The sequence below is a fragment of the Papilio machaon genome, chromosome 3, assembly GCF_912999745.1.
Source record: "Papilio machaon chromosome 3, ilPapMach1.1, whole genome shotgun sequence".
Classification (NCBI taxonomy): domain Eukaryota; kingdom Metazoa; phylum Arthropoda; class Insecta; order Lepidoptera; family Papilionidae; genus Papilio; species Papilio machaon.
Window position 1 is genome coordinate 3379326 of NC_059988.1, and position 16781 is coordinate 3396106.

Genomic DNA, 16781 nt, shown 5'->3' on the forward strand with positions numbered 1-16781 from the left:
TTTCTCACCTCATTAGGGAGTTAGGGACCCAGGGCGCAAGGACACCCTTTTAAGCCTTGCGGGACGGTACAAGTTAACCAGATCTGTTGCCTTTTCAAGTTATTTATCAGCTTTGGGTTTTGCACTTTGGGCAAACTTCCACAAAGCACATCTTGTTCCAACGCTGTCATATTAGTATGAAACTTATCATCTAAACTCTACTAACTTTAAGCTTGAAGACTCTATGTTTCTTCTCTGGTTTCTTCACACCACTAAATACTGAGTGACTTGAGGTTCTTGGTACCTTTTGCCTGTAGACCAAGGTTCAGAAAAATCAGAAAAAATTATATGATTCTGAATATATAAATAAGTCAATATCGCAAAAAATGTCGCTTAAAACAAATAGCCTTTCACCCCTCGATATGTAACCTTCACCCAATCCACCCTTTTTCTTTATTTCATTCTTCTTTTCGTCGAGCGACAGTTTATCTGCCTTGTTGCACTCAAGTGTGCTATGACCTTTATCACAGAAAAAACAAATGATCAACCTTACCTTCCTTTTTTTGATGACATTATTCTCCTGCTTCGTCGTGAATCATGAATAGTCGTTGGAATAACCTGTTTTTAGCCGACTTCAAAAAGAAGGAGGTTATCAATTCGACTGTTTTTTTTTTTTTTTATGTGTGTTACCGCGAAACTGCGCCCCTGGTGGTCCGATTTTGATGAAAAATATTTTAATCGAAAGGAAGTGCTTGCAGGTGGGTCCCATTTTTTTGTTTTTTTTTTTAAATAACTAGAAGACTAGTAGATTTTGAATATAGCTTCAAAATTTGTTGCGAAAATTAGGGACATTTTTGCTTTCAGCGCTTACGTAGGCTAAACTATAGGACCTACATAAAAATGATGTATAGCGAATTGTAGCTCTTTAAATGTGCTAAATAAAAGTCCGCGATAGCATATATCTATCTTTTATAATTTTCTCACAATAACCATTTTTTTCTTCAGAAACATCAATTAAATTCATGCCCTATTTCCGACGCTATTATTCGAGTTCAGTATTAACCCTTATGTAAATAAATATGTTCATTATCAAGAGAATTTAATGTAGATTATATTTGTAACTGAAACTATATCATTCTGTCTAATAGTTTAGGAGATATCGTAAGAATAAAATTACGCGGAAACGAAAAATGCTACACGAAAAGCACAATTTTGCTTTCTGGGCTTACGTAGGTCAAACTATATGACTTACATAAAAATGATGTATGGAGTAATTATAGATCCTTAAATTTGCTAAATAAAAGTCTTCGGTGGCAAATATCTATCATCTATGGATGTCTCACAAAAACCATGTTATTGTGAACAAACTTCGATTAAAATGCACACGAAAAACAGCGTCGTAAGCTTACGGCGCTATTATATTATATTCGATATGAATCCTTATCCAAATAAATATGTTTGATGGCTAGAGTATTAAATGCAGATTACATTAGCCTTTAAACTATGTAATTCTGATCAATAGTTTGGGAGATATTAAATAATTAAAAACTAAGCGCATTCGAAAAATGCTAGTGCGACGCGCGGCTGGACAAAATTAAAGGCACGCTACGATGTATTAGTTCGGTAATTTTCAATTTGTATACCGATTTTGATAATTATTTCATTGTTTAAAGGATAAGTGGTTATCTGCTGCATTCTAAATTAGTTTTTGAATTGAAGTACACACATATCAAATAGGAAAGTCCTTTTCTTTATTTGTCTTATTTATGTCTTTATACGTATTAACGAAATTTGTAATTGAACTTCAATTTCACTAAAAATTGTGAAATAAAACAAAAATTTTAAGAAAAAAAATAGCCGACTTAAAAAAAAAAACAATCTCAAACAAAATGCACTCAAAAGTAACCTAAAAAAACCAATTTCAAACAAAATGCACTCAATAGTAACATAAAAAAACAATTTCAAACAAAATGCACTCAAAAGTAACCTAAAAAAACCAATTTCAAACAAAATGCACTCAAAAGTAACATAAAAAAACAATTTCAAAGAAAATTCACTAAAAAGAAACAAAATAATGTCATGAAAACTCTCTAAACTCTAGTAGTTAGTAGTAGGGGCTCAGTTTTCCGCAACTCCACGACAAGCGCGTATTTTGCGTGTCTCTAAACTCTTAAGAAAGTTCTCTTCTTTCTTGTAACATGTCTATATTGTATAATTATTGTTATTTTGGAGTCGGTTTCGGCCTAAGTAGGGACATAAACGTAAGTATGTCTAATACATCTCAAATATAAAATGTCATCTATTTACTTCGGCCGACACCGACTTTACTAAATCAAAGACATCTAACCTAACAAACCTTTTTTTTCATGGATATATCCAAAAACTATTCCTACACACCCTCTCAAATCCACTTCCCCGTCACATTATTTTCTTATTATAAAATTGTATGAAGTGAATGAGGACTAGAATTTGGCCTCCGGTCTACATTTGAGAGGCGAAAAGCGAGAATCATTCCACTTCATACCGCTCTTCTGTGTGTTCGTGGCATTGAACCTGTCGAACGGGCCGATTAGAGTAGATATTGATTTGCAGGCTCTAAAACCAATATATGAACAACAAACAGTCAGTGACATTTACGCAGAGCTGGGCATTAACTCGTTAATCCGTTAATTAACGAAGTTAACATTTTGCTTAACGGATTAACTTTTAAGTTAACTTCAAAAAGTGTTAACGCTTTTGTTAACTTCCGTTAATAAAAGTCCGTTAATCGTTAAATTAGAAACTTGGAGACGTGCTGTCATTTTGTTTAAATTACGCGCCACGCCACGCTCGTAAGTTTAACTATGTTGGGCGACTGTCGACGACTCGAATGGTGAACGAAGGAGTTGATAATTGATATATGTGAAGTTCGCGTGCAAGTGTGATGCATCAGAGCGTCCGGGAAAAACGTGACCAACAGGACAAAATAGAAAGAAGGTTCGAAATAGTATATTTCATTACGAGTAAAGATTAAATCACGAGTATTTAAAAGTCCAAATCCCCAACGCTCTTCGTCCCTGCAATACGCCACTTTTTGAGTAACTATATTAAAACACTTTTTACTCGTGCTTTTTCTTTAGCTTTTCCAAACTAGTGCGTTCTCTTTCCCAACTGTCAAAATAATGTCTATTAAAAAGAAAAAACCAACCACGAAGTTTTTACAAAAAAAACATTGAAGTTTTTATGATTCATGCAAATATTTCTAATAAGAAGCTCCTTATTTTTTTACAATATCAGATTTAATGATTTAATTTAATGAATTAGATTAGGTTTCATTTTATTTCATATCATTAAATTTCATTTTCATTTATTCATCATATCAATAAAAATAATCTACTACTGAAGACTTGGCTGTTTGGGTATGGCCCTTTGCCTACCCAGAATGGGTGAAGAAAACAAAAAAAAACATTTTCCAAACATTTTAAGCTAATTTGATATAAAAAAATATGAAATGATTTTTTTGTAAAAATTTTACCCCCAAGGGTGCTAAATAACAATAGGCGATGAAATTTTGTTTGGCAATATGTGAGGTTTTTGTGAATGTTTTGTTTAATATGTTTTGCTGTTACCCTTACCAATATTTAGTCTAGAGCCTGAGGAAGGATATACGCTACATTTGAACGCGTAAAAGGGGTTGTACGGGGATGAAAGTGGGGGTGGAAATTTGTATGGAATTATCGTCATTTTTACAGTAAGAAGCTTGAATCTTATTTTTAAGGCTGCTAATTTGATATAAATAATTATGAAATTATTTATTTGTAAAAAATTTAACTCTAAGGGTATTAAATAACAATAGGGGATGAAATTTTGTTTGGCAATATGTGAGGTTTTGGTGAATGTTTTGTTTAATATGTTTTGCTTTACCCTGACCAATATTTAGTCTGGAGACTGAAAAAGGACATAGGGCACATTTTAACGCGAAAAAGGGTTTGTAAGGGGTTGAAAGTGGGGGTGGAAATTTGTATGGAAGTATCGTCATTTTTACAGTTACAAGTTTAAAACTTATTTTTGTGGCTGCTAATTTGATATAAAAAATATGAAATTAAACGTGTGAAAAAATTTTACCCTCAAGGGTGCTAAATAAAAAATAGGGGATGAAATTTTGTTTGGGAATATTTTAGACATTTGGCGCGGTCCTGGCACACCTCTCTCTATGTTCTTCTACATCCTTAAAAAATTCTATCCGAAGACAGAATTTCACGCAGAGCAAGTCGCGGGCACAGCTAGTATACTATAATGCATTCATACTTGTCTCTAATACTAATGTGTTATAGAATGTATAGTCAAATTACTATTTTAAACAAGTGTCACCACAATAAGTGTGAAATTAGTATGTATAATTTTGGTATGGTTAACTGTTAACGATTAACTTTAACTTGCGTTAAATTTTCGAGAATTCAACGCTTTAACGATTAACGAAGTTAATTTTTTAATTAACGATTAACGAAGTTAACTTTTCGATTAACTGTGCCCACCTGTGCATTTACGTATGTGTAAAAGTATTTCAAAATTATTTATATTTACCACAAAGCAACATTTACCATAGTTTTGTATGTATATGTATGTAGAACCCATACTTTAGATATTAAATTATTATGGTCAGGCAAAATACAAACAAGTTTCAGATTTAACATTACCGAGTTATCTGTTAATAGTGGTTAGTACATACCGAATACTAGATGGCGCTGATCGATATTGCAATGTATCTATTATATCGTATTTATATTAATTAAAAACGTAAAAGCACAATTATATTAAAAAGTAATGTATTTAATAAGATAGAAAATAGGTAAATAACAATTATTTAAGTTGCGATAATAATATAGACAGAATAGTCAACCCCGTACTGGCCACCGAGAATGCAGTAGATAAATATAAAGAAAAAGTGAACAACGTCAGTAAAAAGAATGAGGGATGTAAAAGCAATAATGTAACCACGTTTTATTGTGGTAATGCAATTTTGTTAATAATTATAAACAGTTTGTCAACAACGAAATAAAGAAGTATTCCTCAATGGTACTAGTTTACATTTATTCATATAGAAAAATAAAAGAAAACGTGATTACAACTCTACTTTTTGCCTCGGCGGTGGTGAAGGTGGCGGTGTTGGGATTTTATAATATTTATCATAAATCTCGTCCCAAAAGAGAACGCGTTGCTGTATCAGTGGTCCCCGCAGCTTCAGCGATTTGTCTATACACATATGAGGACCGCCATTAGCTCTAGTAGGAGGCCACTGAGGAAGATCCGAATTCTCGGACACAGGTTTTCTGAAAAAGAGAGGGAGTAATTGAGAAACAGCTTAAAATATGTAATTTTTAGATAAGTTACGATCATAATATAGCATACCCTGTGGTAATGAAAGTAGACCATATTTTACGCATTATTTTTTTCATTTTCTTTGTATCTATAGAGAGTTCATCTTCAGTTGAGCTTGACCACGACCCATCAATGACCCCAAAAGTCTGCGCAACATGATCGGCGCCGCGGATCTCAGTGTAAGGTATGAGCGACTCGCTGTCGTCCACGAAGTCAAATCGATACAGATAAATGTTGTTGTTTCCAGACTCCACTTGCAACCTCACGGATCGTAAAGTGGAATAAGCAAACATAACATCTGTGAAATAATCTATATATCTAAATATTGTTTCTTCGCTAATTGGTAGATTGCCAAAATAGAATCTCTTTATTCTCTCTGCCACCTCTTCTTTTTCCGATTCGCTGTCAAAGTGAAGATCACCCGGTAAGAAGTCGGAGAACTTTGTATTCATGCTATCTTTCCAATGATCAAACCATGGTACTCTAAACAGTCCCTCCATTTCATCAAATCCATAAAGCATAGGCAACTTCTGTTGTTTACCTGCCTTCAAAATATTTACAGGCGCGTCATCAAGAAACATTTCTTGTCCTACATCGCGTTCCACACAAGGCGAAAAAAAGAATGTGGAATCTTTTTGATTAAATGCATCAAAAGAATGCAAAACTTCTTTTGGAACTGTTTTGTAAAACTCTTCGAGAGCATAAACGTCATCTTCATTGCCAGTAAAGTTTATTAACTTAGCGTAAGATTTAGCGATTTCTACTGGATTTCCTTGAGCACTGAAAAGTGCCATATTTGACCCACTCTCTGGTATAACTTTACTGAATAAACCTTTCGTCATCGGCGAAAGCATAAGCAAGTCTACCGCAGAAGATCCAGCACTATATCCTATTATTGTAACATCATCAGGATTACCACCGAAACTGGCAATATTTTTCTTAACCCAGCGAAGTAAGGCCACTTGGTCTTTCATTCCAGCGTTACCAGGCACATCTGGTGTGCCTAAGCACAAGAAACCATGAGGTCCAAGACGATAATTAAAATTGACAATGATCATTTCTTTTTCTCTAATCAAGTTCTTTGATGTAGTTAAATCACCGAATCCTATTTGGTACGCACCTCCATGAACGTAGACTAAAACCGGTAACTTATTAGTTTTTGTATCAGGTACGTATATGTTTGCAATTAAACAATCTTCCGATCGTGTTAAATTTGGATCTGTTACATAACGGCTTTCCATTTGCGGGCAAATTATGTTTTTATTGGTCGCTTCGAATGGTACCGTCCAAGTGGGCGGTGGAAGAGGTGCCTATAACGAAAACAGTAAATTTATAACATCAGTAAATTAGTCGAAATCTACTAGTCTATTTCGGTTTTTTTTTCTACGCTATCTAAGCGATTATAATGTAAATATAAAGGCAACCATACCTTGTATTTGTTGGGCCCAGTTGGAGCTGTTGCGTATGGGATCCCGTGAAAGACAAATATATCATCACCCGCTTCTTTATATCCGCGGACTGGTCCCTGGGCTATATTCAACTGTCTCATTTCTTTGCTCTCTCCTTTCGCTACCAAAATTAACGCCAAAAATATTATCCATTTTATCATTTTAGCAAACACAAACGTATTGTTCGAAATCCTGACTATTAATGATTAACATTCAACAATTTTGTTTTTATAGAGTATAGTTATCTTTGACAGATTACGTGAATATGACGATTACGTGACGACGCGGAAAAAACCTGTATCATTGTTAATCAGCTTATTGCTTGTTATCATCTCACCATGAGAATGATGATGAGTACTGCTAGGTATATTGGCTTACGTATATCGAAAACCAAAATATTCTGACAAACAAGATTGAGTAATATTACAACCTGCTAATATGTCAGTTGACATCCGTACTGACCAAAAGGGTTATATTGGAAGTTATGTATATTTTCGGTTAGTTTGAACGCATACTAAAATATGTTTGTCAGTATTTAAAAAGTTAACTTGTTTTTATTATATACATTTAAAAGATATGACTTTTTGTATTTAAAATGCGGAAATAATACATAATCAAGAAAGTTTTGGTAGAAGCAATGACTACGTCTTTAAGTATTTTGTGTTATATCTGATGCGTTGTCTTGCATTCATTCTGGAATCACTTATTTTTCTCTGGAAACACTTATTTTTGTCTAAAATTTTCTGGCAAAGAACTAATAATTTTAATGATGATCATAGATTCAGGTATATTCCCACCTGCTTGATTTATTCTATTTGCCAATTATTCTAACTTTGCTATATATAATGATGTTTCTTCATTTTTAATATATTGAGTTTCAAAAAATGTTTGTTGCAAAATATGTAATGACGTCTCTGATTTTGATTCATATATTGAACACAACTTTTCCCATATTTGTTGAGCAGTTTCACAGTTTTACACTTGTAAAATATTTTTATTGCTCAGTCTTGTTACAATTATAGATTGTGCCTTAGCGTCTCGTGTCGGCCATTTTTCATCTTTTCCGTCATTTAAATCTGATCCGTTTACAGCTCCAAATATTCCTTGTGCTTTTAATATAACACGAATTTGAAACTTCCAAGACATCCAATTTGATAATCCTTCCAATAGTAATAAGTTTTGGTTTTCTGAAGTAACTTCCATTTTATATACCGTTTACCCGGCTCGTTCTTTTGACTACGCTTTGCCGCGCTATTGTATCTATTGCAATCCAGTATTCTGGGCCCATAACCTGTTCGCAGAGTATGTTTCTTTGAACAGTGGAAGTGGATTGCCATAGAAACACTTGTATAATTTGAAAAGAACTTTTATTTTAATTTAACAAAACTTTTACATTTTATAAACCGTGTACTTATCTCGACACTCACACAAGAAGGAACCATAGATTAACAAAATGGTTTTTTTTAAAGAATTGAGTGTTGCCTTATCCAACAAAAATTAATACCTCACCTATTCGAAAAAATAAAAGTGGATCAATAATCCATAGCGGAGAGAGACGCGTAATTTACAATGTTTATAAGTATGTACTTTAAGCTATGTGATTTAAATGCGACTGTAGAGAGCACAGTAATAAAAAAGGGCAAGTGCATGTGGTGTGTCCGAAAATACTGTTTATAAATTACGCGAAGAAAATACCATGTGGAATTTGGATGACATCATGGAACTTGCAGAACAAAATTCATTCATAATTAATGTAACTGCAGAATCTAGCGATACTGATTAGTGAGTTAAGTAATTTTAAGAAAATTTGTTTCCATTAAACTTAATTAAATGTTGGAAAAAAAAAGAATTTTCACTTCACTGTGAATACACCTTTACCCTGCAGTTGCACTGATGACTCACTGTTTTCTTAACATGTACGGACTATACTAAAATTTCATTGGGAGCAATTGCCACAGGATAACATTAACAGTCTCATCGATTCTATAAATATTCGGTGCCAGCAAGTTCTCCATAACAGAGGCGGCCACACTTTGTATTGATTATGCAATTTTTGTTTACCATTAAATTTTAGTTTAAGTTTATTTGATTAGGCACTTTACTTTGTACTACGTACATACAGTGCTTACTCGTAATTTTTGTTAAGTAAGACTATTAAAAAAATTGTTTTTTTAATATCAAAAAAGCATTAAAAATAATATAAATAAGAAAATACTAAGGATTTAATGCGAAAATACATTGTAAAATTGAAATTCGTATGTGTTGCTTAGACTTTTTTGATGTATATATTTTTTAATATAATTTAGTTCGGCATTAATAACAACGAGTATAGCAGATCCACTTTAATAGGCCATATTTAATACTTGGAGCACTTTAAAAAAATAGTACATTTAGGCATATTATAACAGGTCTTTAAGCACATTTTGAAGTAGCCGAGGTGGCAATAGTTATTTTGCTAAGCAAGAGACTTTTACAAATTTTCTATTCGCACAAAATCTTCTTATTCGTATTTAGAAAACATATATTTAAAATATATGATCCCTATATTCTTTAACTTAGTAATTTAATCGAATAGTTGTATTTATTTTATAATTTGCTATCGAAATTATAAGCAAAACGACAAAATTAACACTTTTTAAAAATATGTGTAGGTAAACGGTAGAACGGAACGAGATTATTTGACTTGACAAAGATAATTTTTACGAAAGACATAAACGAACTTAATATATAATTAAAGGAAAAAATTCTACGAAAGACTAGGAAGTATGGTCGAAAGACTATAGCCTGCGCCATGGGCGGGAAAAAAAACTTGAGAGGTGTCAAGGGACACCCGGATGGAACGAAGTTCCTTTCAATTAATTAGTGAAGGAACCAATGTTTATTCTATGAATAAAAAACTTAAGTCTTTACAAGAAGTACATTTTATTTCTATGAATTTTCGTTACATATAGTCACGTCGTTGCCATGGTGAAGTAGCGCTCATTCGTCGTTAACAAGCTTACTATAGCAAAAAGTGTCGTGACAACTTTTCGTAAGAATTTTTACCGTCTTCACAACGCGCGATAAGGAACTTCGTTCCAAAATTGACGAAGATAAAAACAACGTCAAACAAATAACCTATTTAATTTTGTTATTTTTGAGGTTACTAGAGAGCCGTTACTATCTTAATTTTTGTTGAATCTTGCATTCCATTACGTTTTTCTATTATATTATGCATTTCTTCTGGATGACCCATATTTTTACGGACTTTCAATACTTGGTCTTTCATTTGGAATTTGCTAACGACCTAACAAGGATTGTGGAATGGATTACATTGAATGGACAAATTGGATATTTTCTTGAATAGATAATATTGACAAGATTGGAACATCGCCTAAACAGGTAAATATGATCGGTTCCGGCAATAAGTAATGCTATATTTATTTTTCTGTTAATAAAAATAACCATGTATACTTTTGAAGAAAGCTTTCTCTTTGGTATTACAAACCGACACTTAAATTTTATTTGGTAGGTTTTCCGATAAGTTCGTTCCGATTTTCGATAAGTAGCTTAAGAGACCTGAATATGCTATAATTATTGTAAACAGATGTATTTTAAAAGAGGTAACTGCATCCATTATTTACATAACAAATTGGTTACGATTCTTTCATATTTATTAGTTTTATACGCCTTAGCGCCATTTGTTACATTTACACCATAGATCAAATAACGATAACCTACGAGTATGTTAGCTAAACGTGATTACAAGAGAGCCCTGTATAAAATACGTATGTATGTTTATTAACTCTGTATTAATTCTCTCCTTTCTGTTGTAGACTGTTTGTGGCGATTTATTAGGTTTAAGCCAACCTACACCGTACATCATAAATAAAGTTTCAAGAAAATTGAGTCAACTTCTACCGCAATTTATACGTTTCCCTATCCACCTACATACAGAATTCGGAGAATTGGGTGGCAGTAACAACCTGCACGGCCTGATCAAAATTCTTCTTAATTAATATATATGTATATTAATTAATATATTTATTTTTAAATGTTCAGAATATGGTTTTATTTATTTATTTTATAGTAGCAATCCATGTCGTAAGCGAAATTGGAATCCTTTGAAGCGAGAAATAAGTATTTGTATGAGTAGGCAGGTATAAAATCCTTGGAAACGGAGTGGTCATCAGGTGAATCCAAAATATATAAAACAGATTCAAAGAACACACATACTCCGAAATAACCATAATAATAATGACAAATCCATATTGATATAATGCTAAATTCATATTAGTAAACTCCTTCGAAATCGTAGAACAGTGGTAAGCACCAGCAACAACAACATCTGTCGCACGAATGGGTCGGCTCGCCCGGGGAAATACCACGACCACATAGAAGACAGGCGGAAATGGAAGTAATTCCTCCTTTCGTCTGATGAATGGGCCTGTCTCGTGTGAATGGCTTAAGTTTAGCCCTCTTCGTTATTCCACACTTTTCTTATAAGGAAATGATGGGAAGGGGAAGCGGAGGAGTGGACGCCTAGGAAGGGGAAACATACCCTTTCTGTCCCTTCATCGATTATATGTATGCAACGTATCTGCAATTACGGATGTCTATAAGCGACGGTCGCTTCGCTATTTCAACGAATTTAAATGGTCACCTGCTCATTTGCCACCTTATCGTATAAAAAAGTAGTCGAGAAACATGTAAGATTTCGCTAAGTCATCGATTTTGGTGACTTAGCATTTGCTAGGCATTTGCTTAGCAAATGTCTAGCTTAAGCTTAGCATATGACTATAAATTTCTAACTCTTAAGATAAGTCTAAGAAAAGTCCAAGTACCGGCTATAAATTTCAGCCTAAATAACTATCCTTTAATACTGAATCGCGAAGAAGTCTTCGTTCCAATGATAACAAACGGCCTTTTGCTATTTGATACGAATCCCCTAGAACTTCCGGAAACTCCTTTTATGATATCGTAACTGTAAAGCGACCATCAACTTCGCACCGAGTGTTTTTCGCAAGCTTGCTCTTCTAGTGATAATGTATTCGAGGGTACTGATTCCAAATCCCATAATCGTGTTAGTGAGAGGTCGTTAATTTCAGAAAAAAGGCATGATGATTGATCAAATTTTATGTTGCCAATTGTTTTATGTTCTGTGCCTGAAACCAACGAACCGAATTGGGTTTCTTGTAACTTAGGACATTGTTCTCCTAAATTTATGAAATTGCCACATAATGACGTCCCAGAATATGTAAAACGACGGATCGGCTAACTGAATGTTAAGTGGCAGTTGAATAGACTTTATATCTACGTTACTAGAAGGCAACGAGTTGGTGATTTGGGGTCAAACGTAGCAATTTTAGCTGACTTTATAAACCCCTGAGCGTGACTCGATGGATAAGTTACAAGACTGCACTGAAAGAAGAACTGTGAAATAATAATTATTGAAGTTGCGATAATAATATAGATAAATAGTCAATCCCGTACTGGCCACCGAGATGCAGTAGACAAATATAAAGAAAAAAGTGAACAACGCCAGTAAATGAATGAGGGACGTGAAAGCAATAATGTAACCACGTTTTATTGTGGTAATGCAATTTTGATAATAATTATAAATAGTTTATTTGTCAACAAAGAAATAAAAAAGTATTTATCAATGGTACTAGTTTACAATTATTCAAAAAGAAAATATTACTACAACTCTTCTTTATGCCTCGGCGGTGGTGAAGGTGGCGGTGTTGGAATTTTATAATATTTATCATAAATCTCGTCCCAAAAGAGAACGCGTTGCTGTATCAGTGGACCCCGCAGCTTCAGCGATTTGTCTATACACATATGAGGACCGCCATTAGCTCTAGTAGGAGGCCACTGAGGAAGATCCGAATTCTCGGACACAGGTTTTCTGAAAAACAGAGGGAGTAATTGAGAAACAGCTTAAAATATGTAATTTTTGGATAAGTTACGATTGTAATATAGCATACCCTGTGGTGATGAAAGTAGCCCATATTTTACGCATTATTTTTTTCATTTTCTTCATGTCTATAGAGAGTTCATCTTCATTTAAGTTTGGCCACACCCCATCAATGACCGCATACGTCTGCGCATTATGATCGGCGCCGCGGATCTCAGTGTTAGGTATGAGCGGCGCGCTGTCGTCCACGAAGTCAAATCGATACAGATAAATGTTGTTGTTTCCAGACTCCACTTGCAACCTCACGGATCGTAAAGTTGAATAAGCAAACATTACATCTGTGAAATAATCTATATATCTAAATATTGTTTCTTCGCTAATTGGTCGATTGCCAAAATAGAATCTCTTTATTCTCTCTGCCACGTCTTCTTTTTCTGATTCGCTGTCAAAGTGAAGATCACCCGGTAAGAAGTCGGAGAACTTTGTATTCATGCTATCTTTCCAATGATCAAACCATGGTATTCTAAACAGTCCTTCCATTTCATCAAATCCATAAAGCATAGGCAACTTATGTTGTTTACCTGCCTTCAAAATATTTACAGGCGCGTCATCAAAAAACATTTCTTGTCCTACATCGCGTTCCACACAAGGCGAAAAAAAGAATGTGGAATCTTTTTGATGAAATAAATCAAAAGAATGCAAAACTTCTTTTGGAACTGTTTTGTAAAACTCTTCAAGAGCATAAACGTCATCTTCATTGCCAGTAAAGTTTATTAACTTAGCGTAAGCTTTAGCGATTTCTACTGGATTTCCCTGAACACTAAAAAGTGCCATATTTGACCCACTCTCTGGTATAACTTTACTGAATAAACTTTTCGTCATCGGCGAAAGCATAAGCAGGTCTACTGCAGAAGATCCAGCACTATATCCTATTATTGTAACATCATCAGGATTACCACCGAAACTGGCGATATTTTTCTTAACCCAGCGAAGTAAGGCCACTTGATCTTTCATTCCAGCGTTACCAGGCACATCTGGTGTGCCTAAGCACAAGAAACCATGAGGTCCAAGACGATAATTAAAATTGACAATGATCATTTCTTTTTCTCTAATCAAGTTCTTTGATGTAGTTAAATCACCGTATCCAATTTGGTACGCACCTCCATGAACGTAGACTACAACCGGTAACATATTAGTTTTTGTATCAGGTACGTATATGTTTGCAATTAAACAATCTTCCGATCGTGTTAAATTTGGATTTGTTACATAACGGCTTTCCATTTGCGGGCAAATTATGTTTTTATTGATCGCTTCGAATGGTACCGTCCAAGTGGGCGGTGGAAGAGGTGCCTACAACGAAAACAGTAAATTTATAACATCAGTAAATTATTCGAAATCTACTGCTCGATTTCGTTTTTTTTTCTACGCTATCTAAGCGATTATAATGTAACTATAAAGGCGACCATACCTTGTATTTGTTGGGCCCAGTTGGAGCTGTTGCGTATGGGATCCCGTGAAAGACAAATATATCATCACCGGCTTCTTTATATCCGCGGACTGGTCCCTGGGCTATATTCAACTGTCTCACTTCTTTGCTCTCTCCTGTTGCCACCAAAATTAACGCCAAAAATATTATCCATTTTATCATTTTAGCAAACACAAACATATTGTTTGAAATCCTGACTATTAATGATATATTAACATTCAACAATTTTGTTTTATATATAGTATAGTTATCTTTGAATGATTACGTGAATATGATGACGCGGAAAAAACCTGTATCATTGTAAACCAGCTTATTGCTGATCTCACCATGATGATGATGAGTACTGCTAGGTACATTGACTTACGTATATTGAAAACCGAATTATTCTGATAAACACAAGTTTGAGTAATATTATAACCTGTTAATATGTCAAGTTGGGCTTATAACATTCATAGTGTCTTCACAGTGTTCTGCGCCTCGTACGCATGTGCTGCATGCACTTATAGTCATATCGTCAGGATTTCCACCAAAACTGGCTTTATTTTTCTGAACCCAACGAAGCAAAGCCACCTGGTCTTTCACACCAGCGTAACCTGGCACGTCTGGTGTACTTGAGCACAAGAAACCATGAGGTCCAAGTATCGACTTGGAATACGATTCGATTGTATACTTAAATTGACAAAGATCACAGCTCTATGTCTCATAAGATTTTTTCCTTTTAGAAAATCGCCCTTACCAAAAATGTATGCTCCTCCATGAATTTGAACTAAAACTGGTAAATTCCCTTCTTTTGTAACGGGCACGTATACATTCGCAACTAAGCAGTCCTCTGTATGTTCATCATTAGAAATTTTTATAAGATAATTTTTCATTTGCAGGCAACTAATACTGTTATTGATAGAATGCAAGGGTTTGGACCACTTAGGCGCAGGGAGAGGTGGCTGTAATAAATTAATTCGTTTTTTCGTTAGACTAATAAGGCCATAAAACTATTGATGTGTAATAGAATTTTTGCTTCCATAAATCTTGTCAGACCACTTGGTTGACAGTTAAGAAAGCGAGAAAAAATTATACATATTTTTTCACCTGTAGGGGCCGTTGCGTAAGGGATCCCTTAAAATTTAAACACATCATCAGTTTCCTTATATCCGACAACGGGCCCTTGTGTTGTATTCACCATGTAAGTAATGTTTCTTCAGTTAGCCTGTCATTATTAACAGAAACAATATGAGGATTCCCAACATATTGAGGGACAAACGCAACTAGCAAAGACCTTAATATCAATGCTGTTCAAAAGGTGTTTATGCTAAATAAATATTGCTGTAGTTGAATTGACTACGATATAAATTCTCGTATATATTTAATTTTATCTCAAAATGTTGTTTCTATTTCGTGTTTTATTTTTATTGTATTTCCTGCATATAATTACAACATTCAGACTAATTACAATATTATCAAATATTACAATTATTTATATAATTTTTTGTTCACTGCGTACTGTTGCAATTTAAAGTGTGATACATACATATTTCCAGACCCAGACAGAACGCAGGCAATAAAATGCAAATAGCTAGATTAAATCAAAAATATAAATATTACTTGCGTTTTTTTTTTAATTCTGATGTTGCTAAATTCTTTATACTACGTGGGTATTTTCTCATGTCAACTCATGATAAGGAATACTAGATAACAACATTCAAAAACAATTACAACTAATATTATCTTACAAATTGTTTAATCGTTGATATCAACTGTATCTATATATAGATTACACATAAACAGTCAAACCTGGACAAGCGACAGTGCGAAGAACCGCTATATTTTTCTCGCATGTCGAGGTTCATTGTAACTGTAGGTATCTATTATTTTTTTCAGCAAATTGCTCGCGACTCCATTATGTTATATTAATTTAGTAACTGAATAAAAACTTTAGGTCATGCATTAATTAAAACTAAAAAAAAATTGACCAACTTCAGCAATCACCAAAAAAAGATTAAAAAAACATCTGTCATTCTGGGGTTCTTGGTAGCGGGAGTAAAGTAAAAGTTTCATTTTCATTTCAAATTACTTACATTTTAAGTGTCATATTTATTCTATAACTTATCTACTATTATTAACAATCTCGAGGTAGATCAATTTGTTGGAAGATGTAAAAGAGACGCCAAGAAACTTTGACGGCATTTACCAGGCATAGACCGACCCGAAAAAAAATTCTTAACCAGATGAAGCCCAAAGGGTCTGCAGAGCAGAAAAAATACAATTTTATAGTAGCTTATATTTTATTGATAGTTTTATATATAGTAATGTATTCGAAATAATTAAATATAAAAAAACATAGTATGTTGAATCACAAAAAAAATCTGTAAGTTTTGTAATTCCTTAATTTTTAGGTTTTCAATGGATTACATATAAACCTAAACAAGTTGTTATAATCATATAAATATCGATAATTATGTATTTATATCTAAATTTATTACATACAAACATTTTTTAGATAGCTCATAACTTTGATAACACATATATATCACTAAAAGTACACATAGCAATGATTAATTAGCATTTTATAATCTTTGTATATCGACGCTGGAAAGCATAAACGCTGTAACCCTTGAAA

At 33.8% G+C, this 16781-nt stretch overlaps 2 protein-coding genes and 1 pseudogene across 2 annotated transcripts; all 3 read right to left on the reverse strand.

The window, feature by feature from the left end:
- Positions 1-4982: 4982 nt before the first annotated feature.
- LOC106707470 (para-nitrobenzyl esterase) lies at positions 4983-6999 on the reverse strand. Its single transcript, XM_045686361.1, has 3 exons — positions 6767-6999; positions 5368-6647; positions 4983-5288 (listed from the first exon to the last, which is right to left on the reverse strand). Exons 1-3 carry the CDS (start codon positions 6944-6946, stop codon positions 5081-5083), a joined length of 1668 nt encoding a protein of 555 aa, XP_045542317.1. The 5' UTR covers positions 6947-6999; the 3' UTR covers positions 4983-5080.
- A 5450-nt stretch (positions 7000-12449) lies between these two features.
- LOC106712264 (esterase E4) lies at positions 12450-14377 on the reverse strand. The gene is made up of 3 exons (XM_045686356.1): positions 14150-14377; positions 12752-14031; positions 12450-12672 (listed from the first exon to the last, which is right to left on the reverse strand). The coding sequence occupies exons 1-3, from the start codon at positions 14345-14347 to the stop codon at positions 12465-12467; spliced, it is 1686 nt and encodes a 561-aa protein (XP_045542312.1). The 5' UTR covers positions 14348-14377; the 3' UTR covers positions 12450-12464.
- A 368-nt stretch (positions 14378-14745) lies between these two features.
- Positions 14746-15347, reverse strand: LOC123723545 (annotated as a pseudogene).
- Between the last annotated feature and the right edge of the window lie 1434 nt (positions 15348-16781).